Genomic DNA, 27,766 nt, shown 5'->3' on the forward strand with positions numbered 1-27,766 from the left:
TAGGCTGCTTTCAGTTAGTCCAGATTTTGTCTAAAAATATCTCCTGATTGGTTGGTTTTAGTATCAGAGAAAATACAGTGCTTGAAAACTTTATAATTTCCAATGTGTGAAAATACTTTGTTAGGTAGAAATACAGCTTTTAAATAACAAGTTTGATGTTTTTTAATCAATGTCATTTATTCATATTGACAGAAGAGTGTCCAGTCCTTTCAACTGCTGCTATTGATGATGATAATGATTATCATAATAAGTTGATAGTACTTAATAATACTAGTAATAATGATTAACATTTATCCGATGCTTGCTATGTGTCAGTTTCCTAAGCCAATTATTTACTGCTACATATCAAGCCACCACAAAACTTAGTGGATTAATTTAACAACAATTATTGTTTGTTATGATTTGGTAGGTTGACTTCATATGATGTTGGCTTGAATACTGGCTCAACTGGAAGGTCCAGTGCCCTCACATACCTAGCATGTGTTGCTGCCTTGCAGCTGGGAACACACTGGGTCTTTCTGCATGACTTCTTGGGCATCCTCATAGCATGGCAGCTAAATGCCAAGAACATTTTCTAAGATGCAAAGGCAGAAACTGCAGATCTCTTAAGGCCTAGCTTGGGAATTTATATAGTGTCATTTCTACCACATTCTATTGATCAAGGCGAGGCATAGCCTAGTCCAGGTGCAAGGGGAAGGGAAGTAGAAACCACTCCATGAAGGGAGGAGTGGTAAAGAATTTTTGGCCATCTGTAATCCTCCACAAATCCAATGAGATTAGTCCTCATATAATTCATATCTCAAGAGATGAGGAAACCATAGTTTAAAAGGTATAGCTTAGTACTCAAGGTCATTCAGTGGTACTAAATGGTTTAAACTCAGGTTGGCCCCTTTTAACTAATGTAATATACTGCCTTCAGAGTATAGGTAGATTCGATCTATTTGTCTTTCTACTCCAAAACCAAAATCTGAAGGAGTTTTATTGATGTGGGTGTTATTCTGTTTGCAATCATACTGAAATAGTAAAGGGATTTGATTCATATTATTGATCAGCCACCATGTGGTAAACATAATAGTCTCCCTAAATTTGGATATTTCTAAACTCTTGATTGAGATGAAAGTTAAAATTCTTAGACCTATTGTTATCCTATGCTTACTACACATATTAGCACATTTCCTTACCAAGAACAAATAAATAAAAGTGACTTTTTAAACCGTAAGTTTCCCAGTGGGCATATTCTATTTTAGAAGTCTACATTTTTCATATGGTTTCAATATTCTAGAGTTTACTATTCATTAACATGAAACATAGAGCTTTTACATTGTCTTTTTTGTTGTTACTTCTGCTGCTTTGTGGTTTTCTTTCTGTTGAGAGCCAATGTTGTTCAAGGATTTCTTTGTTGAAAAAAGATAAATGTCAGAGATGCCTATTATGGTAAAGAACAATAAAAATTACAGCTTCCAAATATACTAATGATTTTTTGTATTTACTGTAACTTCAATTCTATGTTCGGTTTTTGTATCCCGACTTAAGGGTTTCTGCAGTCCCAGATGGAGGCATATTAAAGGAAGTTTGTAAATTGGAGAGATTATATAGCACCTTACACTTCATATTGGTTGCAGGCTATAAAATGGATTCACAATTTTTATCTAAATCATATGGGCTTCTTTGTGCCCGGTCTATCTAGTTACCTCCTACCGGCTGGAATAAAAGTGATGATAGATTTATAGAATATTATGGGACCTCAGAAAGGATGTACCACAATCACCTCATTTTATAGAGGGGAAAAAATTTGAATAAGAAGTTTTCAGCTCTTTTTTCATATCATGGAGCAATGAGGCAGACAGAGCTGCGTCTAGAACCCTACACTACCAGTGTCCTGTTTTCCTCCACTATATTATAGTATTTCCTTCACGAGGCTTGTTATTGGAAATGCAGAAACTACTTGTCCAAAAGATCCCATCACCACCACTCAGCTACAGAATAAGTTAAATCCAGTTGAACTTTCACCAGTTTAAGAAAATCTTAGACCTTAAAAAAAATTTTTTTTAATGTATCTCTCGTTGCTGTGTTCAGAAAGTTTAAAAAGTTTACAGTGGTCCAGGGAAATCATACTGCTAACAGACGTGTGACAGCCATGTCTTCGTATGATTGCTTTACCTTTTTGTTTTTCATTCTGAAAGAAAAAAAAAAAATGTCTCACTATATTCATTGCTTTAAGAACCTTAGCATTTCTCTGTGAGGCTCTAAATTAACTCTCTTCTCTTGACTCATTGCCATGTATACATATCATATATTTGGTAAGCTGAAGAAAAAAATGTGGGTAATTGAATCTTTTGGTCATATGTAACTAGAAATTACTTTCACGCTGTTTCATGACAAAGATTATATGTGACGTACTAACTTGTCTGTATAACTATCAAACTGTACTCCTGAGAAGTTAATCCACTTGAATTGTGTTTTTTAAGCAGACTATTTTAAAGGTAGGAGATAAAATCACCAACTACATTTAAAGATAATGAGACTGAAACAGATTGAGATGACTCCTTATTCTGTTTAGCAGTATTCGATTATTTGACCTTTGTAGTCCCTGCTTAATGCTCTAAAAATGTGAAATTGAGTTCTTCTGTTAGAGAGGGATTTGGGAAAGTACTAGTGTGCCATTGGTGACTGTACTGTGGTCAAAAGGCTAATGCATTTTAGAAAATTGGGAATCAATGGTCAAGAGGTTTGGGGTGACTGTACTGGAGATGCTGCTTGACTTGACTTGAAAGCCAAAGCAGCCTAGATGCCAGTGGGGCCTGTCACAGGATGGGGACATTGCAGTGGGTGTGGAATTCTACTCACTGTCTGATACGTACATCACAGATTTGCTCGAGAAGATCAGTATAATGACTCTCTGAAGACATTTTTGTTTCTTGTTGAAAATTGGAAAATTTAAAGACAAAATTATAGAGAAACCATTTGTAAATTACCCAGAGAGTACTACTGTTTGTATCTTTTTGTGTATATCCTATAGTTTTTTTCTATTTATCTATAATGTTACATTCAGCTTTTTAATAGAACTAAGACTATAGTGGGCATACTATTTATTATCCTTTTTCCTCTTCTCTCTTTTATGTCATACACATGCACATACACATTCAGTGTGTTATAATGTGGTATCCACATGAGATTATACCAAAAATAAATGAGAATTGCTTGGAAAAATCGTGTTTGTATTTCCCCCAACCATTTGAATAAAGATAATTCTAACCCAAGGAGAAGAGATGTAAAAAATACCTTGTGATTTTAGTTTTCTTCTGCTGTCACGCACAACATGAGCACTAGAACTTTATTCTCGTTTATCTTTTACTTGCTCCAAGAGAGCAACGTTGAAGTGGGGCAGAGGTATCAATTAGGAAAATTTCCAGAGCCAAAGGAGGAAGTAACTGTCAGGAACAAGTAATGTGATGGGAAACTATGTTATGCTTCCTCAGAAAGTACGACAAATGTTCAATTTAATTGAGGTTCTGGAAACTATACATGGGGGATATAGCACTAATTTCCTTTAGCTTGCTGGTATGATATTTCCATTCACAAGGAAAATTAAAAAAGATAAGGGAGGAAAGATCTTAGGACTTCTAGAACAAATGTTGTTTTTCTAATTTAGAGTCAACGCCCTGATTTTTAATTCTTTATTTTTAAGTCTTTATTTATATTGAGAAAGAGAGACAGCATGTGAGCAGGGGAGGGGCAGAGAAAAAGGGAGAGAGAGAAGCCCTAGTAGGCTCCATGCTCCTAGCACAGAGCCCAATGTGGAGCTTGAACCCATGAATCGTGAGATCATGACCAGAGCTGAAATTAACAGTTGGAGGCTTAACTCCACTGAGCCACCCAGGTGCCCCCAGATTTTTAATTCTTAAAGCAGCTTTCAGTAAAATTTCTTTTCATCAAAGTTTGGAAAGTTGATGCCTTACTGTGTGGCATTTCTACTGTTTTTATATACTGCTTCTATCTATATCTGTTCATTGGCACTGTTTTGGGGTCAGGAAAAACTTTCTTATTTATAGTTCTTAAAATTTCATGATCCTTAAATATAACACTTATTGAATATCTATTATGCATAAGAAGCTTTTAAAAATATAATAAGACTTTTCATTCTCCAAAAAAAAAGAGTTTTGCTCTGTTGGAAGTGAAATGCAATGTGTATATACATAATCATGCTGCTCTTCAGAGAGACTATTGGGCTGTGGCAGGTAATGTAAAGTGGTGGACGTGTGATAGATCACACCTGAGAAAGGAATACAGGAAAGATAGCATGGGAGTACTTTTTTTTTTAATGTTTTTATTTTTGTTTTTGAGACAGAGACAGAACATGAACAGGGGAGGGGCAGAGAGCAGGGAGACAGAGAATCTGAAGCAGGCTCCAGGCTCTGAGCTGTCAGCACAGAGCCCGACACGGGGTTTGAACTCACAGACTGTGAGATCATGACCTAAGCTGAAGTCGGACACCCAACCAACTGAGCCACCCAGGCGCCCCAGCATGGGAGTTCTTTGAGATAAAATTGGTACAAGTGGAAGCTCAATAGGCTGAGGCATGGAAGCTTTGTATCAGAGAGAAGGAAAGGATGGGTCACCCCAAGGTGTGGAGAGAGAAAGCAGGAGACAATTTGAATAGCTGGAGGAGAGCACACAGAAATGGTGAAAGAAATGGCAAAGGGGGCACATGGGTGGTTCCATCCATTAAGGGTCCGACTCCTGGTTTCACTTCAGGTCATGCTCTCACAGTTCGTGAGTTCGAGCACCGCATCAGGCTCTAAGCTGACAGCGTGGAGCCTGCTTGGGATTCTCTCCCTCCCTCTGTCTCTGCCCCTCCCCCACTCGTGCATGCTCTCTGTCTCAAAATAAATAAACTTAAAAACCAAAAAAAGAAATGGAGGAAAGGTAGCTTTGTCCCACAGATGGCAGAAATCCTTGAAGGAAATATTTTAGGAAAAAATTTAAACCATATTTTATTAAGTAAAACCAAAACAAAAACCACCTTTGAAGTGTCAAATGTGATGAAAAATAAAAATTGTGGGGTAGGGAGTGTAACAAGTGAAAGATAATTAAGAATTTTCCATTGGAAACAATACTTCTAATTGAGTAATTCAGATTACTACTTCACTGTAATTTTTTTATGGTAGTTTACAAGGAATTGCAAAGAACAAAAAAATAAATCTAGATTAAAAAAAAAAAGAAAAAGTGTTGCTTCAGAGTTCACTTTGTTTGTTGATGAGACTTGTCTTTTATCACATTACGCCGGGTCATCAAAGTATAGTTTGAACTTCTAGTGTTTCTTTTGAAAAAGAACCTAACAAAGAAAACAAAGTTCTGTGTTCTTGTTGCTTCTATATGAATCTCACAGTGATGATGACTTCACTTAGTTCACAGAACTTTCATTGTATTTTATCTTAAATAAAAAAGGATGTAGGAATAGATTTTTTCTTTTCTCTCTCAAGTGATAGACTGGTCTACATTTTAAGATTTCTTTTACAAAAGGATACTTGTTAAAGACTAGGTTTAATCAAAACACGTCCAATAGTAAAGAGTTTTCTTTATTGAAGTGGATATTGTTAAGCCTCTACACCAGTTGAAAGTACTAGTGATATCATGCTGAAGTATGTTCTCATCATAAATTTTCCACATAAAACTTGAAATCCTCGAAGAGATGTTGTTAATCCCACTTTGGCATTGCCACAAAGTTAAAATAACTGACATTAAAACAATTATTTTGGAAGCCTTTTTGAATATATTGAGATAAGGTTTATTGTAGTTATTATCTTTATGTAAACTGTCATAATCATAAGAAATTTCAAAATCCACACAAATGACCCCATTTAACCTTGGAGTTATCTAATTCCTGGGTGAAGTCCCATTCACCTTACTGTACCTACCCATTGCAGGGCTACATTCTGGTCAGTTCTGCATCACCCCAGAAGTTGTAAACTCCTCTGCCTCCCGCACTGATTACCACCTTTGTTCTGGTTCTTTCCCAGCATTATTCCCACTGCATTGTCCTGTGCCATTGGAGATGTCTAAGCCCCCTAAAGTAATGAAGAGTAGGATTGTGCCATCATCCTTGCATTATCAGTGCCTAAACCAAACCTAGTATATATAGATACTCAAGATGTGTGGAATAAATGACTGAATGGATGAACCCAGTTCTTGTCTATTGCTTGCCGTGGAAGTGTAAAGGGCTACCATTGACAACTGTTGATCTTGATAAAGTGAGAATGATGATTTTTGCCTTAAAGTTGGCCCTCAATTTAATGAACAATAATATATGGAAGAAGAAAGAAAGACTAATGATAGATACTTACACTTTTAAACAGGGGTGGTGGGTAGAACTAATAATAACTCTTAATTATTGTTTTAAAAATTTGATGTGTTAGGCTCTTACCTACATGCCGTATTTACTCGTGACAACTCAGTGGGACAAGCATTTTTATTTAAAATTTTGGGGGTGAGGAAACTGATGCAGACTGGTTCAGCGACTTGTTCAAGAGTACAGATATAAACCTAGTACTGTCCATTTCAGGGCCACACTCCTTAATATAGAATAGTTGACAGATGAAGCAGAATATCTTTTGAATATCACCTGGGAATTTGTCAAAGGATATTATATTTGAACATAATAGGCATATTTCATGCTTGAGTTAGGCTTAAGTAAGGCATTTGTAAATTGTCCATTTAAAACTGTTTTGGAAAGGAAATCTATTTACTGTGAGAACAACATCCTTAATTTGAGAGATGGCGTCTTGCTCTTCTTAATAGACCTTTGCAGGCAACACATTCAGGAGTATATGCCACATTGAGATCAAAGGATGCCCAGCGTTCATCTTCCCCAGCCAGAAGGTAGGGCTTGGCCTTCCCAGCCATGTTAGTGGTAGGTGATACATTCTTTAGCAAAGGAAAAAGTCTTTCCTTTGTTATCCAACTTAGTGCAGTTTTGGGACTGACATTGTTTGCTAAATTCCTTTTTAAGCGAGCAGTTCAGTTTCTAAGAAGTAACATGGGGAAGCTTGAAAAATTATCCTTTCCCCTGCAACTCAGGTTAGTTTCTGCTCACACTCTTTACTCCTCTCTTGACTTGGGGTGGACTCTGAGTGTTTGTTGGTATTTGGTCTTGGAAGCTCTGCCTCACACTCCCTTGGAAATATTGGAAACTTTAAAGCATTTGGGCAGGGAATGGGTAAGATCCAGTTTAATTTAAGGCTCTCAGGATCCATCTTAATAATAGTCTGTTCCCACGAGGGAGAAATGAAAGGCAAGGCTTACATCAGCCTAGTCTCTTCACTTTCTTAGGAATCTAAATGTTCCCAAGGTCAAAAACAGTGTGAAATAACTCTCTAAACCCATCTTGGAGGGCACTACATTAGAAATACAGTGAATGGAAATTGCTCTTTAACTGGACGTGAGTCTCATTTTAAGTGCTACTGTTTATATTTTTTATGTCCTGCCTTTCTTTTCATGTTGAATTTGTTTCACCTTGTAAAGATTAAGAAGAGCATGTTCTACTTTTTAAACGTGAGAATTGAATTAATAGTTTTTAGATTAAAAATGGTCCCCTGTTTTCTTCTACCAAAGGTAGTACATGCCCACAAACTTTGGACCTCACTAATATAAAGTGTCATATGAAGTTTTTCACTAATTCAGCATTTAAAGCTTTTTATTTTTTCCTTGATTTATGACACAGATGTTTCTTGAAAAAAATGCAAGGACTATATGCACTCTGATTAGATCACATTCTTTGTGTCTCTCTCACATTTAGTGGAGGCTACTAATCGAATCCTGATATATTTTTTATGCACTTTTCAAATTTAATTTATCATGTCAAGACGGCTGTTTGGTGTGTTGACCCTGCCGTATTGCATCATAATAATCTGTTCATGTCTCTTTTTCCCATACGATGTGCTGTGTTTATTAAGGGTAGGGTTGTATTATCCCTCATCATCATGTGCCTCCAGTCTCTTAGGATGTTGGCTGTAGCCACTTTAGGCTACTGAGACTTACTTCTAAACAGGGAAACTCCATCATTCCAGAAGTCATGCTAATTCCCTCTGGTTCAACCTCACATTCTGTGCAGTAATGTAATCTGACTTTTGGAGAAATTGATTCATATTGTTTTGAAGAAATACAATATTAGGTGGCTGAATCCAGGATAAAAAGAGGTACCTTGCTGCATGGGCAATATTGACACTGCTGATGCATCCTTTTTAAAATAATGCAGCTAACTTTCCTTCTCATCCACCCTTCCTTCCTCTTCTTCAAATTTCCTCTAATATCAGCATCTTTCCTGGTTTACCCAGTATTGCCATCTGGAAGCTACTTTTTGATCACTTGGTATTTCAAGATATTTCTTTTCTAAAGCTTATTTCTTAATAAACAAAATTTCACACAAAACCAGTGTTAAAAATGGCATAGCTTGTGCTGATTAATGGGAGATGTAATAATTAGTCAAAATATCTCTGTTGTGAAAGTGTTGCAGAATTCTTTGTGAAATTAAAGTTACGTTTACAAGGTTATTGAGTCTTTGTGGACGAGCTTTTATACTTTTTTAGATGTTTTGGGGTAGGGGAGTTTTGATGATAGAAATACATTCTTAATTAGTAGTAATCAAATCCTTTATTAACCACTCGTCATTTTGGTGTTATGATGAGCAGCAGTCAGTGGGCCTAGGGAAAATTGGCCAAATATGGAAAATTTTCATAATAAGGAAAAAACATTTCGTCTAGAAAGAAGATGTATTGTTGTTGCCTTTCTTCCTCCTGTGGCTCAATGGTTAGAGATAATTATATTCTTGGATTTTGTTTTCAAAATTGGAAGTTATTTAAAAAAAGTGAGAAGGGGAATTAAAGCACGTAATGTATAGCAAAATAATATTAAACAACAACAAAGCCCCACCGTTATTTAAAAGACAAAAACCATATGCTGTGATAATAAATTTAAATGACATTGGATAGTACAGTTAGATGTCAGTTCATATCTTGTTGTGAATTACAACTTCTAAAAACTGATCTTTTAAAAATAATGCATTTCCAAGGTGATCATTTACACGTGTATGGTATGTGCATGTATTTAAAAACTAGATATAAAATAAATACAAATATATATTCTCATCTGTGAAAATTAAGGTAATACAACACTGTTGCATTCACATATTTTTAACAACTTGAATTTAAGTTTCTTTAAAGACTAAAGGCAAAACTATATCTTTTTCCACTGCCTTAGTTTATGCAAAATGTAAAAAAAAAAAATGTGGTGATCCACTTGCAGGAATTAAGAAAGTTGAACTCTTACCTACATTTGATAATTTAAAACTGATTATTTAATTTATATAGGTACTAGTGATTACTACAGCTTCTAGACTGTAAATTATAAAGATAAAATGTTAGTAGTTCTGCTTTAAAGTATAGTTGATCACATAGCTGAGATGGGTAATCACTGGCATTGTGCTTCAGACTTTAGATCTAACAAATAAAAATGAAAAACATTTGGATATGATTAAAGAACAAAGGCATAAGTGGATGGAGAGCAACCAATTCAGACATAAGGAACAGTTGGTTTACCCTAATTATAGCCATATTGATGTTTTCTTTTTTTTTCCCCCTGTATCTATCAATTGGAAGTTTGGTGGAAAATTAACCCTTTTGCCTAATTATATAAGTAAATTTGTTGCAGATTTTCTAAAATGACTTTATGTTCTTCCTTCAACTCAAATTTCAAAAGTCAGTTGCAGCTTGTACTGGCCACAATTCTTCCCTTTGATCTAGTTCTATAGTTCCGTTTTCATTTCCTACAACTGAATTTCTTGTATCTACCATACATACTAAATGAGGATGTATTGACATAAATGCTAAGATCAAAGTTGACTAAAGAACTTTCACATTTGGATTAGGCTGAATTGTGTGGAAGTGTGGCTGAATCTAAGAAAGAAAATAATGGAATATTATGTATAACCGTAATGACTTTGCAGATTGTTTACTGTTGCTAAGCATTAAAATATGGCCTAAATTTCTGATTCCTCTTTGTGATAAGTCTTCTCATAGATTATAAACATTATGGAAATTGGGACAGTTTTGGTTTTCCAATAGAGCTGAATTCATTGAGGTATAGAGTACTTTATACTATTGTTTTCCTTTCATTCCTATTTTTCCCGCTTTTTATCATGAGTACCTTCCTTTATTCTGTATTCATCTTACATGGGAAGTTATAGGTTCCTTTTCTAAATGTTTTAGAAAGAGTGATACTCATTGACATTATTGACAGGTGCATATTGTGTAATGTCTTTGGTACCTAACATGTTTTTGCTTGTTATTTGAGAGTCATTAAACACAAATACATGAATGAAAACGGGGCAAAGAACCATATCTCTTAGTGTCATAGGCTTATTGAAATATTGTATAGTTTTAAATGCATTGCAAATGTGATGGCTTTTTCTGTTAATTATCCTCTATGTTTAGTCCTAAAGCAATTGCCTCCCCCTTCTCCTCACCCTTGACCCCTCACCACACACACAAAAGCAGCTGAAGCTTCAAAATGGAAAGATATTATATATATGTATCTACTGAGTTCTGGTGATTCTGAGTAAACAGGAATATAAAGAAGCATGGTCAGTTCAAAATTGAAAAGCTCTTTAGTGTTTTGTGTTTCAATTGCTTCTTTACTGGTTAACTCCAGCAGTTTTGGGCTGATTAAGATAATGTTATAAAGTTCTTACGAAGTGGCAGGAAGGAGTGCAGGTGATAGTAGTATTCTGAAGTATGAATCATGTTTTAAACCCTGTCAGAATCCCCAGAACTTACCATGGTAATTACAGTGAAGATAACACCTGCCTTTCCCAACATTCTAAACCACTTTTTTCATACTACTATAACTTTTTCTGTCTTTTTTTTTTTTATGTTTATTTATTTATTTAGAGAGAGCGAGAGCACAAGCGGTGGGGGGGGGGGGGGGCAGAGAGAGAGGGAGAGAATCCCAAGTAGGCTCCGTGCTGTAAGCACAGAGCCCGGTGTGGGGCTCGAACTCACAAACCGGGAGATCATGACCTGAACCAAAATCAAGCGTCAGACGCTTAACCTACTAAGCCACCTGGGTGCCGTGTACCATAACTTTTCTTCCTAAAACAGATTTAATCATGTGCTCCGTCTTTTTAATCCATTTTGGTTCCCTGTTCCTTCTAGCAGTAGCTCCTCACAAGGGGAGTACAGTAGAATTGCTCAAGGAGCTTCTGAAATATAAGCATATCTGGAGCCCATCAATAGAAACTCTCATTTCTTAGTGGGAGTAGAAGCGTATTTGACAAAAAGTTTGGTCATTGTTCCAGATGCCTCTTTATTTCACGTCCTCACCAAACTTTCTCACCCTGTGTCATGCCATTTTCTTCCATCTTTTTCTGCTCTTCTCTAGCCATGCTAAACCTGGAAATGACATAAATAGTTCTATTCCATCCCTCTATACTTTTGTATAGAAGCTGTTGCTAATACCCTGATACCTTCTCCTTCCCTTCCTCCCTTTCACTCCAAGTCTTTCATCCGTCAAACTACTTAATTTTCCCTAGATCCTCCTCTGATGATAAATCTTTCCTTTCTTCCTCATGTAGAAATAGTCACTCTGACTTTTGTGTTCAGCATTTATATTTGATTATGATTTTTTTTTACCTCTCCCATTAAGCTGTGAGCTCATTGAAATCATGTAATTTATCTTGTTCTTGTTTATGTTAAATGAATACATGGATAAATATAAAATGAAAGCCTCTTAGGAATTTAAATGTATAGTTTATATGAACGTTGATTTTAGATGCATTATTCAGCTGAGGTTCATGATCAGCCACTAAGACCTATGTTAATACTATTCATAATTTTATTTTTCATAATATGTATTCCCATTAAAACTTAACGTGTGCCTATATATATATTTTTTTCATTTTCCCCCCTCTATGTCTACAGACGAAATCTCACCAAACTGTCCCTTATCTTCAGTCATATGCTGGCAGAAATTAAAGCAATCTTTCCTAATGGGCAATTCCAGGGAGATAACTTTCGTATCACGAAAGCAGACGCTGCTGAGTTCTGGAGAAAGTTTTTTGGAGACAAGTAAGTACAAATCATTATTATCATCTGCATCCATTTTTGAAGAATGACCTCATCTTACCTCTAGTTCCATATGGTATAGATTTTACTTGAATATTTTGAGACTGTACTTGAGCATATTTGATAAATGTTTTGATTGCTAATTTTTCTGTTTAGCCACCAAAAGTATGCCTTAGTTACTAAATAGTTTTATGTTTCTATAAAGCAAATAGCAGTCATACTATTATTTATTTGATGAGCATTCATTGAATTAAATAGTTTACCTCGAAGAAGCAGAGGTATAGAAGATGGAATCTCTCAGAAGCTCGTATCTTTTTTATAACTTAGTACACACCTAGGACACGTATATAAAATAAGAGGCAGAAAGGGATAGAGACTTTAAAAATGGCATAAATAAGTTTTTCTGACAATTCAGAGAGGGTAACAGTTGCTTCATGATTGAATGAATCAGGGACTGCTTCTTAGAGGAGGTGGTTAGTAAGCTTGGTTGAGAAGTGATATTCAGCTGAAAGAGAATACTTTAGCACCCCACTTCACGTTTTCTTTGTATCATTGCACAGAGTTTGAGTTGTGTAAACAAGATATAGAAATGAGGATCTTGTGTAAACAAGCTATAGAAGTGTTATCACGAAGTAGCTAGATAAAGATGATTTCCTTTAGATACTTCCTCCCCAGACACAAACTTTGGTGAGCACCCTCAGAATGTCCTTGAATGTAGACAGAATCCTGGCTGAGTATTAAAGGAGAGGAGTGATCACTTACACATAGATTATTGTTTTTATCCCCTTTTTAAATGTCTGTATTTATACATTCACTGGTGAAATGAGACCTATAAAATGTTGGTATATACTTTTGATGGTCTTCATCTTTTGACACTGGTAAATTAACTGTAACAGTGGGTTTCCCTTTTTTTTTTTTTTTTTTTTTCTTCTATGAAGTACTCTGCTTATCTAAGTGCTAAGTGCTTAGCTTCTTAACTTTTGACTTTGGAAGTATTAAAGCCCTTTTCCTATTTCTTAAATAAAATATATTCTGAATGATTTTTTGGCACTAAAGGGGGAAATACGGTTTTTGCCACTAACATGGACATTTTGTGTTCCAGAAATCTAGCTATTTATAATGCTCCTATATGCATTCACAAATGAGAAATTAAAAGGAAAGGTTCATCCTCATCTAAATTAGAATAACAGCCAAAAGTATGCTAATTAAATATTTGTGGACTGTAGAAAGCAGAAAGGCATTGCCCAATTCTGGGCGTAAGAACCAAGAGGATTTCTTGAAGTCACAGCTCATGTATTAATACTTTGAGCCTAATGCAAACAGTTGGTAACCTTCAAAATATACTTTATCTTAAAATTTTAAGTAAACTTACAGGACAAAATGTTTGTGGTATTTCTTTTTGAAAACTGAAAATTCTGGTGAGTTATGAAATTGTTTGCTTGTCAAAAGGTCAGTAGAAAATGGAAAGATTGCTCACACGTTTTTTTTAAGAGCAGACTTTGTTTTGCTGGCACTTCGAGCCACAGAGAATTATGCATTTGAGGCCTCTTTATTTCCCTTTATTTATAACCATAGACATCAAGGGGCTGAAATTTCTTCCAACTGCTACATGAGTGAAAGCACTATTAAATCAAGTGGGGGATTCTTGAAATACTGATTAAATACCGTCCTTACCTCCAAAACCTTTATACCTTTTTCTTCTGTCTTCACTTCCTTGAGAAAGCTGTTCCATTTTTCTTTAATATTTTACTTTTGGGATGAGAGCCAAATTTAAAGCTCCTTCTGGAACTCAGACATATTTCCATAGTCATCAAAATTAATGATTCTTTTATTAGATCATTGGAGAAACCATCTTTATATTCTCTGTGGGTTTTCACCTTATTTCACAGTATTTTATTGAATGAGCAAGCAAATGAATGAATGATGTAGCCTTTCAAAAGGTTGAATTCTTTTATCTTCCTTATGCTCTAATACTAGTTTATATTTTCACATAACTTAGTTCTCATACGGAAGCATTTCTGTCATTTATCTCGCTACACATTGAGGCCATGTGAGAATGCTTTCATTTGATCTAACCAGTACCTTTAAACTTGAGACTAGTATTGTTTCTAAAAGCAGAAGCATTGAGGAGTTAGTTCTAAAAACAGCCAAACAGCTTATGATTTTTATAAAGTAGTTTTTAAGCTTAAGGAGTATTGTATTTTTTTTTTTTTCAAAGGAATGGTCATAGAGAAAAAGATATTATGCTCGGACTAAAATTGGGACAAAGCTATTTTTCAAGAGATTTTGTAAAACTCCCAAAGGCAATTTTGGTATTCAGATCTCATAAAAATAGGAAGCAGACAAGATTTTTTATTTTATTATTATTTTTTAATTTTAATTCCAGTGTAATTAACATACAGTGTTATATTAGTTTCAAGTGTACAATGTAGTGACTCAACATTTCCATGCATTACTCAGTTCTCATCATGATAAACATACTCTTAATCCCCATCACCTATTTCACTTAATCCACCACCCACCTTCTCTTTGGTAATTACCAGTTTTTTCTCTATTTAAGAGTTTTTTGTTTGTCTCTTTTTCTTTGTTCCTTAAACTCCACATACGAGTAAAATCATATGGTATTTGTCTTTCTCTAACTGACTTATTTCATGTAACATTAAACCTCTAGATCTATCTACGTTGTCGCAAATGGCAAGGTTTTGTTCTTTTTTATGGCTGAGTAATATTCCATTGTACATATATACCACCTCTTCTTTATCCAATCACCTATCTATGGACCGTTGGGCTGCTTCCATATTTGGGCTATTGTAAATAAATGCTGCAATGACATAGGGGTGCATGCATCTTTTGAAATTAGTGTTTTCATATTCTGCGGGTCAATACCCAGTAGGGGAATTACTGAATCATATGGTAATTCTAATTTTTTTAATGTTTATTTATTTTTGAGAGAGAGGATGTATGTGAGTGTGCCAGTGGGGGAGGGGCAGAGAGAGAAGGATTCAGAGGATCTGAAGCATACTCTGTGCTGAGAGCGGAGAGCCCAATGTGGGGCTCGAGCTCACAAACCATGAGATCATGACCTGAGCTGAAGTCAGACACTTAACCAGCTGAGCCACCCAGGTGCCCCACTAATTTTAAATTTTGAGGAACTTCCATACTGGTTTCCACAGTGGCTGCAGCAGTTGACATTCCTGCCAACAGTGCAAGAGGGTTCTTTTTTTTCCTCCACATCCTCACCAATACTTTTTTCTTGTGTTTTTGATTTTAGCCATTCTAACATATTTGAGGTGATAGCTCATTGTGGTTTTGATTTGCATTTCCTTGATGATTAGTGATGTTGAGCAGCTTTTCATGTATCTGTTAGCCATCTGGTTGTCTTTTCTTTTCTTTTTTTTTTTTTTTAATGTTTTTATTTATTTTTGAGACAGAGAGAGACAGAGCATGAGCAGGGGAGGGGCAGAGTGAGGGGGAGACACAGAATCTGAAGCAGGCTCCAGGCTCTAAGCTGTCAGCACAGAGCCCCACATGGGGCTTGAACTCATGGACCGCGAGATCATGACCCGAAGTTGGACGCCCAACTAACTGAGCCACCCAGATGCCCCAGATCTGGTTGTCTTTTCTAGACAAATGTCTATTCATATTTTCTGTCCGTTTTTTAATTTTATTATTTACTTTCTTTGGTGTTGAGTTGTATAAGTTCTTTATATATTTTGGATACTAACCCCTTATTGGATATGTCATTTACAAATAAATTCTCCCATTCAGTAGGTTGTCCTTTTGTTTCCTTTGCTGTGCAGAAGTTTTTGTTTTGTTTCGTTTTCTTTCTTCAAGTAAGCTCTATGCCCAACATGGGGCTTGAACTCGTGCTCCCAAGATCAAGAGTTGTGTGCTCTACCGACTGAACCAGCCAGGTGCCCCTAAAGCTTTTAAGTTTGATGTAGTCCAATTAGTTTATTTTGATTTTGTTTCCCTTGCCTCAGGAAACATATGTAGGAAAATGTTGCTACAACCAATGTCAGAGAAATTGCTTCCTGTGTTCTCTTCTAGGATTTCTATGGTTTCAAGTCTCACATTTATGTCTTTAATCCATTTTGAGTTTATTTTTGTTTATGGTGTAAGTAAGTGGTCCAGTTTCATTCTTTTGCATGTAGCTGTCTAGTTTTCCCAGCACTTGTTGAAGAGACTGTCTTTTTCCCATTGCCATATTCTTCCCTCTTTGTTGAAGATTAATTGACCGTATAATCATTGGTTTATTTCTGGGCTCCCTGTTCTGTTCCATTGATCTGTGTGTCTTATTTTTGTGCCCATACAGTAGTGTTTTGATTACTGCAGTTTTGTAGTGTGTCTTGAAATCTGAGATGGTGATACCTCCAGTTTTCTTCTCCTTTCTCAAGATTGTTTTGGCTATTTCAGGGTCTTTTGTGGTTCCATACAAATTCAAGGATTATTTGGTTTAGTTCTGTGAAAAATGCTGTTGGTATGTTGATACAGATTACATTAAATCCATAGATTGCTTTGGGTAGTATGGACATTTTAACAATATCTGTCCTCCCAATCCATGAGCATGGGAGGTCTTTCCATTTTCTGTGTCATCTTCAATTTCTTCATCAGTGTTTTACAGTTTTCAGAGTTAAGGTCTTTCACTTCCTTGGTTAAGTTTATATCTAGGTATTTTACTCTTTTTCGTGCAAGTAATAATGGGATTGTTCTCTTGATTTCTCCTTCTGCTACTTCAATATTAGTGTATAGAAATGGAGAGATTTCTCTATGTTGAGTTGGTATCCCAGTAGACAAAAATTTTAGGTGTTACATGCCAAATACTTCCTTTCTGTGCTTCTCAACTTTTTGAAGTCATGGCAGGACCCACCTCTCTTCTCAGGACTCAAGCCCAGCTGCCAAGAGACTGTGCCTGACTGGAGTCCCAAGGAAAGTGAATAATACTCATGTGTCAGGTAAATTAGTTTGGAAGGTCTACATTTGTTAGGTGGTTATGCAAATTCATCGAATGTTTTGATAGTTGAGTCCTGCTTTTGCTTTCTTAATCTGCTGACCAGGGGATAGTAGAAATACATGGGAAAAGAGCAGTGACACTATTGAAGAAATGTGTCTAGGTAAATACTGCAAAATAAGATCAGTACCAAACTGAATCTTGGCACTCTGGAGTGTTCTGCAACTACTCTGGAGTAGTAGTTTAGAGTCCAGAAGCTTTAAGCATGAGCCTGAAAAAATGGGTTACCCACTGTTTAGACCAACAGAAATCCATTGATGTGATTAGACTCTGGGTGACATTTTTCTAAGCACGTCAGGTAGCAATTTTGGGGCTAATGGTGCTAAGTACTACTTCATACTGGGGAGATCTGGACTTGCATTTCCAACAAAATTGTAATTCAGTAAGAATCATGGATTCTAAACCTGAATCTTTTTATACGTCATCTTCTCTCCATTCTTACTTCAAGTTCTGTTCTTCAATTTCAAGTTCACACCCTTCCCTAAATTACGGCAGCAACTTTCTGACTGGTCTTCCTATCTTCAGTAACAACCTATCCTGTTGTTCTTAGACTAATGAGCTCTTTCAAAAAAAAACAAAAAACAAAAACAAAAAAACAGAACTAATCATTCCCTCTCTCTGTCTCTTTGTCTGAAATGCTTCCATGAATTGTTACTGCTTCTAGTTTAAAATCTCAAATCCCATTAACATGACCAGCTTTAGGAACTGTTTTTTTCTGGCTTCATCTCTTTGTACTCTGCTCATTCTCAAAGAAAGAACCTAACTACACAACACTTTATTGCCCAATGTATTTTTGTTTTCCTAGATGGCATCCACTGCTTGGAAAGCCAGTCAGCCTTGCCACTTTGGAAGCTCCCCTACTCTAAGGTGGATATCCATACTCTGTTCCAGGCGCCTTTGCTCATATCTGTCATATTAGACTGCAGTGAACTGTTGACACGATCACCCTTCCTAATAGACTAGAAAGGTTTCTTGAAAGCAAGGACCTGCCTTCCTGGTTTTGGTTTCTCAGAACCTGGCACACCTCCTGGAATGTGCAGGCACTAATAAATGTCAGCAGACTATATGGATAGTTGGATGGATAGGTGAATGGATGAATGATGTTTACTCTCTGCTCAAAATATTCAATGACTTTATTATCTACAAATTGATTTTTTTTCTTTTTTTAATCCTCAGTTCCAACAGTTCAGTTCCCTGGAAGCCTCCTTTGCCTCTTCTTTCTTTTTTACCATCCCAGAATTTTTCAGGTCTAGGTCAGAAGTCTCCATTTCTGGGGTGTTCTCACTAATATACATCCCTCCGTATGTTCAACTTCAATAATTCCATGCGTTGTGTCCCTATTGTGTTGTAGACCTGTTTGTGTTATTGAATGTATGTTTACTGTGTGGGTCTTTTCTGTGTGACTATGAAGTTCCTTGTTGACATTTTATCCACAAAATTTCATCCAGATACGTTAGTAGAGTTATTATATGTCAGACTCTGTGTGTAGTTCTTTCACATATGCTAACTTCATTTTACTATAGTCTTTAACTATTATCCTTTATATGTATTGAATGTGTCCTTTAGGTACTGTATACATAACAGACAGTAATTGCTGGATTAATTCATGATGTATTTTTCTAGCATTTCTTTTTTACTTCTGTCCTTTTCTTCTGTCAGGTGGGACATTTTGGCTCTTTCCTGACACATCAGCAATTACAGGTTTCTATGTCTGTGCCCATATTGCTCCTCCCTCTTAAGGTGTTTATAATCTCTGGCATAAATATTCTCAATCCCTCAAAGTGTGCCTCGCTTATGATTCTATCCCTATTGTTATTACTAGATCTCTTCCTTAAACTCCTCTACTCTTGCTTATGCTTTGTACTTATTATTTTTGTTGTTTTAATATCATCTGCCTAGTTATTTTACTTGCCATTAGAGTATAAGCTCCATGAAATCAGGCTTATTACTCATCTTTGTATTTCCTGAAGTAGCTTAGCACAATGTCTCATATTTAGACTTGTAGGAACTGTCATTAATTTAAATGAGTTGAGGAGTAAAGGGATGTGTGTGAGCGTCTGCATACGTGAGATAAAGACAGAGACACAGAGTTTGCTCACTTAATTGGTTGGGAGGCAGCGTGCTTACGGGTGCGTGTGTAGGTGGGTGTGCTCAGGCTGTGACCCTAACATTTACTAGCTTTGTGACTTTGGGCAAGCTACTTGCTTTCTCCATGCATCAGTTTCTTCATCTATAAAATGTTGATAAAATGACAATAATACCTCCTATCCAGAGTTGTTGTGAAGGTTAAAAGAGTTAAACTCTACCTATAAGGCATGTAGAATAGTGTCTGGCACATAGTAAGCCCTCTGTGTTGTGGAATAGTTAACCAATTTAAACCTTCAATCTCCCTAAAGACTCCATTATATTAATTATTCTGCAAATAATATAGTTAATATTCAACTTCGTATGATGGGTGTTCCACAGTCCCTAGAAACATAAAAGCGAAAGCCAAAAATAAATAATACATTTTCTAAAATTTGGCATAGGACAGAATATAAGAAACTATCCTGCTTACCATGGGGAGGAAAAATGATCTATTTAAAGCTCAGTTCATTGCCTCTACCTTTGATTTCCTGGGGATGTGGTATGGACCTTCTTTGGTTTCCTGTATTTTCCTTTCACTTTTAATAAGAAACAAAGGACGATAGTTTCTTTACCTTTCCAGTGAGTGAGATACATGTTTTTCTAGCATAATAGCTAGATCAGCCGTTTCCTCTACTCAAAGAAAAGGCAGCTTAGTCATATTTAATTAAAGGAGGAGGTACACAAGAGAAATTAAGGACTTTCACCAGGTAACTAACTGTACAGAGAGAAAAAAAAAAAAAAAAACTGACCTAGAACTCAAGGAATGCTATTTAATATTTCTATTATTTAGGCAACTTCTATTGTCACCTTTAAAAAAAAAAAAAAAACTAAGGCTCTCTATATTAATAAGGAAAATGAAATTACAGGCCTATTTTGTTTGACTCCTTATAACAAGATACATAAAAGCAAATAAGATGCCAAATTGTAGTTTTCTACCTTTAGGCAGTATGTATTCAATTTGGGGGCGATAGTATATCCAGAATTGATAAATATTTGAAACCAGTTCTGTTCCATTAGAAAGGTGCCTAAGGAATGTCACAAATACTGAATTATTTACTAGAGTGGACCGCTCAGGCGCCGTGGAGGAGCTGGTATTTTGGGTATTTGTTACTAAGGAGTAACAAATGGGTTACTGGGTATTTGGGTATTCGTTCCTAAGGAGTCAAGCAGTCTGTTGGGTAGAAAATGCTGTGATTGGGACTGAGGTGTTACAGTCTGCTGGAGTTCAAAACAAAGGTACAGATAATTTCAAGTTTACATAAATGCCTTCATTTTTTTTCCTCCTCTCCCCCCCCCCCCCCCCCCACTTTTTCCTTCTCTCCACTCTGAATCCTTCACTAAGTTACCTTTACCTAGCAAAATCAACATGATTTAGGTTCTGGCGTTCAGCTTTGAAATCTGATTTCATACAACCAAGAGTGTATTTACAGAGTAGACACAATTCAGTTGAGCTCATAAACTGATCTATAACCCACATTTTTATTTTTTAATTTACAGTGACTAACGCCACTGTCAGGCGGATGAGGGTATGTGTGTCCCCATTGATAATTGATGTGTGGAGCCATATCCTATCTAGAAAATTCCTTGATGAACAAGGAATCCAAATAAAAAATAGTGGTTTATGATCCACCATGGGGAATTACCCTGTCTCAAAGACCAAAGTACTTGTAACTATTAATTTCTCTCTTGCACTGTGTTTTGAAAGCTCTGTTCATTTCTTCCCCTTTGTATTTCTTTTTCCATATACAAAGTTGCATTTTTAAAACTCTGTTCTTTGGAGCCCTGAGAACAATGGGGAACCACTGATGGGTTTTAAATAGGAAAGTGGTCACACTTGGATTTTAGGTGGCTGACTCTTGCCAAAGTAGGTATAATGAATTTGAGTAGTGGCTTCCAAACCCATTTGATTATATTCCTTATTACTAACTTATTATTAAATACTTTTAAGCATATTATTTATGATCTGAATATATACATATATTCTTACACAAATAATGTGTATTCTCATATGTAATACAAATAAAGGACATATAATGTGAATTTAAAAGCTACATAAAAATGCAAGTAGAGGGGCGCCTGGGTGGCGCAGTCGGTTAGGCGTCCGACTTCAGCCAGGTCACGATCTCGCGGTCCGTGAGTTCGAGCCCCGCGTCGGGCTCTGGGCTGATGGCTCAGAGCCTGGAGCCTGTTTCCGATTCTGTGTCTCCCTCTCTCTCTGCCCCTCCCCCGTTCATGCTCTGTCTCTCTCTGTCCCCAAAATAATAAACGTTGATTTAAAAAAAAAAAAAAATGCAAGTAGAATTTCAATATTTTCTTCCCATCTAAAAAATAATCATGTTAAGGTCTGACTGCCTTCCCCCATTAGAACCTGAAGAATTAGAAATAGGAGACGGATAGGAGGCTATTGTAGAAAACTAGGTACAAATTATAATATACATAAAATCAATATATAAAATAATATATAATCAGTACACAAAATAAATGTACATATATATAAGTAAAAAGTACATGACTTTGAGAGTGACATAAAGATAAAATTAACCATACTTGACTATTAAGATATATGAGGTAAAAGAAATAATTCAAGTGTGGTATCTCAATTTCTGCTTTGAACAACTGGGTATCCTGCACTGAGACAGGAAAAGTAGGAAGAAGAGGGGTTTTGGCAAACAGACAAGTTCAGTTTGGGGCACCTAAATAACTCCATGTGATATATATTAGGTTGGATATACAACCTTGAGGGTACGGGAAGAATATAGAATAGGGGTAGAGATTTTAGAATTGACAGTGTATTTATGAGAGTATACAGAGTGACAGCCTGTGGAATATTTTTCTTGGCCTTATGAAATGTTTAATTAAAAAATTAGTTGGTAACTTTTAAAGATTTATTTTCCACAAAAATATTGTATTGAGTTTCACTGAATAATTGGGAGTGATGGCACCACTAGATCTGAATTCTGACAAGGCAGCATTTGGCTATACCTGGGTGCCAGCTTGCCCAAGTTAGATGTGCTCTCCTTCAATTCATTGCAATCCTCACCTGGATCTCTTTACTTATTTCTGTTAACTGTCTGGTCCCTAGATATTTGAGTTCACATTCTCTGAAAGCTGTGTGAAGCCATTGAACTAAATGATATAGACCATGGAGAATGTGCAGGGAGAATGAAGAGGACAGATCCTTAAAGAATTCTGATGAATGAAGTATCCAGAGGACATTTAAGTTAAGGAGGAATGGTCAGAAAAGTAGGGGGAAAAAACTTGAAGAGTGTGTGGTATTATAGATGCTAAAGGAAGATAAGATTTAAAGAAAAAGGGAGATGAACCAGATAATAGTACTAAACGATCAAACAAGATAGACTTAAAAGTTTCCATTAGATGTAGTAACAAGGCGCTTATAACCTGATTTATTTTCTATTAAAGAAAAAATTCTGTAAGTCTCCTTTACAACCAAAGCTTTAATAGGTTCCACGTGTTTATGCAGTTTATTAAATGAGGATTTTAGAGGTTTGGAAGTTTTATATTTCTTTTACCTCAGTTTGACTTAGATATCTATCAGATTTCGCCCATCGATTGTTAATTTATTTGACCTACAAAGAGAGACTTATGAAGAGTTTTGTTTCATTACTGACTTTGTTGTTTATAAGACAGACTGGACTCTTAATGCTAAAAGGAAGACCATTTAAAGCTTTACTTAAGGAGCGCCTGGGTGGCGCAGTCGGTTAAGCGTCCGACTTCAGCCAGGTCACGATCTCGCGGTCCGTGAGTTCGAGCCCTGCGTCAGGCTCTGGGCTGATGGCTCAGAGCCTGGAGCCTGTTTCCGATTCTGTGTCTCCCTCTCTCTCTGCCCCTAGCCCGTTCATGCTCTGTCTCTCTCTGTCCCCAAAAAAATAAATAAACGTTGAAAAAAAAAATTAAAAAAAAAAATAAATAAAGCTTTACTTAAGCCCTTCTGTGGCAGGACTTTCTAATTTTAGGATCTACAACTTCCTGATTTTGTTTAATCTGACCTCAGCAGATCAAAGGTATTTTGCTGTGATCCATGAGCTATTGTATCTTACGTGTTTTACAAAGCTACCAAGTATCGCTGACCTTTCAAAGAAAATATAGCGAAGCACAGTTGGTTGTGCATGAGAAAGAAAAGAACAAATCCTCTTTTAAGACCAGAATCTTTGTTTTGCTATGGTCAGTGGCTAGTAAGTAGAAAATGAAATATGGAATTTTGACATATTCTTATGGATTGTATTTATAGTTCCTCTTCCCATCCCTTTTCACCAATAAACTTTATTTCAAAGTCAGAAAATAAATGGAATTATGTACAAAGTAATTTCATGGCTCTAGGAAATTTATCATATTCAAAAGTCAGGCTGTGAGACCAGAAGTCAGAAAACCTCAAACTTATCATATGAGTGAGGTTAGTGAGAAAATCAGGAATAATGTTGAAGAAGCTATTTTCCTTGTTTCTGCAATCTTACAAAAGGTGTTTGTAAGTTTCAGAATGTGAAAATGAGAATACTTGTCCATTTTACAGAGAATTAATGAATGTCCATACTATAGACAAAATGTTACAAACATTTTTGACAAAAATAATCACAAATATCCATCATCTGTGTCTTTCTGTATGAGAGTCAAGAATTTTCACAGGAATGGTTAGATCTAATTATGAATATCCTTGATAACCATGGTTACCATCCTGTCCATGATGAGTTGTGAGGCAACTATTTGACCAGAGTTTTAATATGTTCTTTGTGTGGGTTGCTGGAAAATATGTGCTTTTCAAAAACAAACAAAAGCATTTGTTTTGAGAAACAATTGTGATGGGAGAGTACGAACAGTATAGCCCGATAACAATCTATTTTCATATTCTTTAACAAATTACAGAAGTTATTATAGAAAAAGATTGGATGTAGGAAATAACTATAGATATAAGTATCAACAGATTGAGGAACCACAGTCCTAATATTTTGCATCCATAATAAAAATCAAAACATATAAACGGTCTTATGAATGTTTCATTATCTTCAGAACAAAGCTAGCACTCAATTTAAAGGTACTGACACTAAATACATCTTTGTTGGTTGAAGTGAATTTTCTGACAAAATTCAGATGAAATTAAAAACAGGAATGGGTTAATAAGGATAGAACAGATTTTCATTTTGTTTAAAATCAAGATGACATTTTACCTCCTTGAGCTAGAATGAATTTTAAACAACTACGACCATCACCACCCCCACCACCACAGCAACAAAACCAACAAACAACAAATAAACATTGACTTCCTTGTTTATTATTCAGCAGGTACTTCATCCGTTCCCACATTTCCCACTCTTTTTCATCTTAGATTTTTATTGTCAAAATGTTTAAAGCTGTATATATTAAGTTTAATAATACATACAGGGAAGCACATAAATCATAAGTGTAAGGTGAAGAATTTTCAAGAAGTGAACACACCAATGTAAATGCCACCCAAATAAATAGCATATTATCTATAATTCAGAACACCTCTTACCCCCAAACCCTCAGCAAGTTCCATACAGTCACTGTTTGCTTGTGGTGTTCTGACTTCTAGCATCATTGAATCCTACATAGTTGAAATCATACAATTATGTTCTTTTAAAAAATCTGGCTTCTTTTACTCTTTATGTTTATGAAATTCACCCCTGTTCTTGCATGTGACACACTCTTCATTCTTGCTCCATTGTACAGCTGCACTATAACTTACCTATTGATTCTGTTGGTAATGAACGTTAGGTTCTTCCTCTTTCGGATTATTATCAGTAGTGCTATTATGAACTTTTTCTTTTTGTATTTTTAAAAACCTATGTATGCTTTTCTGTTGAATGTGTATCTAGGAATGGAATTGCTGGCTCCTACTTCCCGCACAATTTTAGCTATAGTAGCTTTTAGTATTCTAAATTTTTTTTTCAACGTTTTTTTATTTATTTTTGGGACAGAGAGAGACAGAGCATGAAAGGGGGAGGGGCAGAGAGAGAGGGAGACACAGAATGGGAAACAGGCTCCAGGCTCTGAGCCATCAGCCCAGAGCCCGACGCGGGGCTCGAACTCACGGACCGCGAGATCGTGACCTGGCTGAAGTCGGACGCTTAACCGACTGCGCCACCCAGGCGCCCCTAGCTTTTAGTATTCTAAAGTGGCTTACCAACTGAATCACCTATGAGCAGTGCCTAAAGGTTCCTGTTGCTCCATATTATCTTCCCCAACTCTTCGATATCCTTTGTCTTTTTTTTTTTTTTTACTTTTTTGTTTTCCTTCATAAGCCATACTGGTGGGGTCCAGTGGAATATCACTGTCTTTTTGATGTACATTTCTCTGATGCTGAATAGATCTTTGTTGAACGTTTTGATTTCTTTGTGTATATCATTTGCTCAGTTTTTTAGTACTTGTTTAGATGTGAATCTTTTGTTGTTTATATGTATGTAAATAGTGTCTCCCAATATGTGGCTTTCTTTTAAACTTTGCTAGTGATATCTTTTCATGAATACAGGTTACAATTTATCTTTTCCCTTATCCGTTGAGCATTTTGGGCCCTTTTTAAATTTTGGCCTGCTCCAGAATAATGAGGATATTCTCTAATTTCTTCTTAAAAAAATAAAAAAAAAAACACTTTAATTTTATACCTAAATATGAAAGAGAAAACAATAGTCTAAAATTAATTTTTATATGGTATTAAGTAAGGGTAGTTTCTTCTGTATGTATATCCATTTGACCAAGCAGCATTTACTTAAAACGTCATTCATTCCCCGCTGCTGTTTAAATCTAGTTGATGTTACATATCCAGTGTCTAAATATGATTGCATTTCTTTCTAAAATTTTTGTTTTGTTCCATCTATTTGTTTATCCTTGTGCTAGTATCACATTGTCTTAATTATGTAAAGAGTAAAAGTTTGTCAGTGTTGTTCCTATTGAAGATTGGGTTGATTATTCTTGGCTTTTGACATCTGCCTATAAAGTTTAGAATCGGCCTATCATTTCTTATTACAGAAATGTCTCCTAGAATTTTTGACTAGGGTTATATTAAATCTAAGCATCAATTTGAGAATTATTGATATCTTTACAATATTGAATCTGCTAGTCCGTTAAAGTGTTATATCCCTCTGTGATTGTGTGTTGTTCAGCTTTTCTTAGCTTCATTTCTACTTATTTAATATTTTCAGATGCTATTGTAAAAGTCAAGTATTTTCAAGGTTTATTTTCTAACAATATATTGCTTATTTATAGAAATACAGCTGATTTTTGTATTGGTTTTATATTCAGCAACCATGTTGAATTCTCTTATTTCATCTTTAATCTGCAAATTCTTTTGTATACATATACTACACATATAAAACCAGTCTCAGACAAATACTGTTATAATTCTTGTTTTTAAATGATTCCTGTATGATTACATAATGTACTTTAAAAGTTTTAGTATATTGGGGCGCCTGGGTAGCTCAGTTGGTTGGGTGACTGACTTCGGCTCAGGTCATGATCTCATGGTTTGTGGGTTCGATCCCCGTGTCAGGCTCTGTGCTGAACACTTGCTCAGAGCCTGGAGACTGCTTCGGATTCTGTGTCTCCTTCTCTCTCTGCCCCTCCCTTGCTTGTGCTCTGTCTCTCAAAAATAAATAAATGTTAAAAAATTTTTTTAAAAAGTATTAGTATATATTTTATTTCTTAGCATATTTATTAATATGCTCTAATGGCTTACAGAGAAAAATAAAATAATCACTCATACTCCTACCACGATCCAGTTATCATCAGTTAAAATGGGTATTGATATCTCCAAACATTCTAGATAGTTTTCAGCATTGGATCATAAAGGACATACAATTTCAAAAATGCAATTCCCATTTAAATATGCCATGGACACTTTTCCATGACAATATTCTTTTTTACAACTGTTAATTACTGTTACATATTATATCCAAAGATTTTAACATTTCCTATTATTACTATTGAACATATTATTTTAATTTTTTGCTACTATGAACAATACTGTATTGAAGAGATTTATGGGTAGATATTTGTGTTGCTGTGTATTTATGTGTATAAATATATATACATATAGATATATACGTGTGTGTGTATACTTTTTTTTTTTTTTTTACATAATCTTGTTAGGTGAAATCCCAGAAGTAGATTTTTCAAAAAATATAGGCTTTTGACACTTGCTGCCAAATTGCCTTCTAGAAATGCTGTATAAATTCTCATTCACACCAGAAGTATATGACTTTTCAAATACTGTAGGCTTTGTTGAGATTCACACCTTATGTGGTTTTTTTTCATATGAATTAAAAACAAAAGATATATCCTTTTATGAACTTGTGGTGTTATGAAAATGTTGTGCCTTTTTTTTGTTATAATCTCCTAACATTTTTTGTCTTCCATTCCTTTTACTGTTTTATTTTAAACTGCAAGATTGTCAAGTTAGAATATCTAATACACTTTCCAACTTCTACTGAGAAGGAGAAAGCCTGGAAGATTGAGTGACTTGTCAGTTGCTGACTTACTGACA

At 35.6% G+C, this 27,766-nt stretch overlaps 1 protein-coding gene across 7 annotated transcripts in view; it reads left to right on the forward strand.

Annotated features, from left to right (window-relative positions):
* CBLB (Cbl proto-oncogene B) overlaps nucleotides 1-27,766 on the forward strand; it is a 214,958-nt gene that overhangs the window by 80,050 nt on the left and 107,142 nt on the right. For all 7 annotated transcript variants that reach the window (XM_086675534.1, XM_086675533.1, XM_086675536.1 and 4 more), the window contains exon 4: nucleotides 11,973-12,119. In XM_086675534.1, the coding sequence (XP_086531660.1) occupies nucleotides 11,973-12,119 (147 nt within the window). The remainder of the gene's footprint in view (nucleotides 1-11,972; nucleotides 12,120-27,766) is intronic.

Source organism: Puma concolor, chromosome C2, assembly GCF_028749965.1.
Source record: "Puma concolor isolate L17-30 chromosome C2, mPumCon1.1.hap2, whole genome shotgun sequence".
In the NCBI taxonomy this organism is placed as follows: domain Eukaryota; kingdom Metazoa; phylum Chordata; class Mammalia; order Carnivora; family Felidae; genus Puma; species Puma concolor.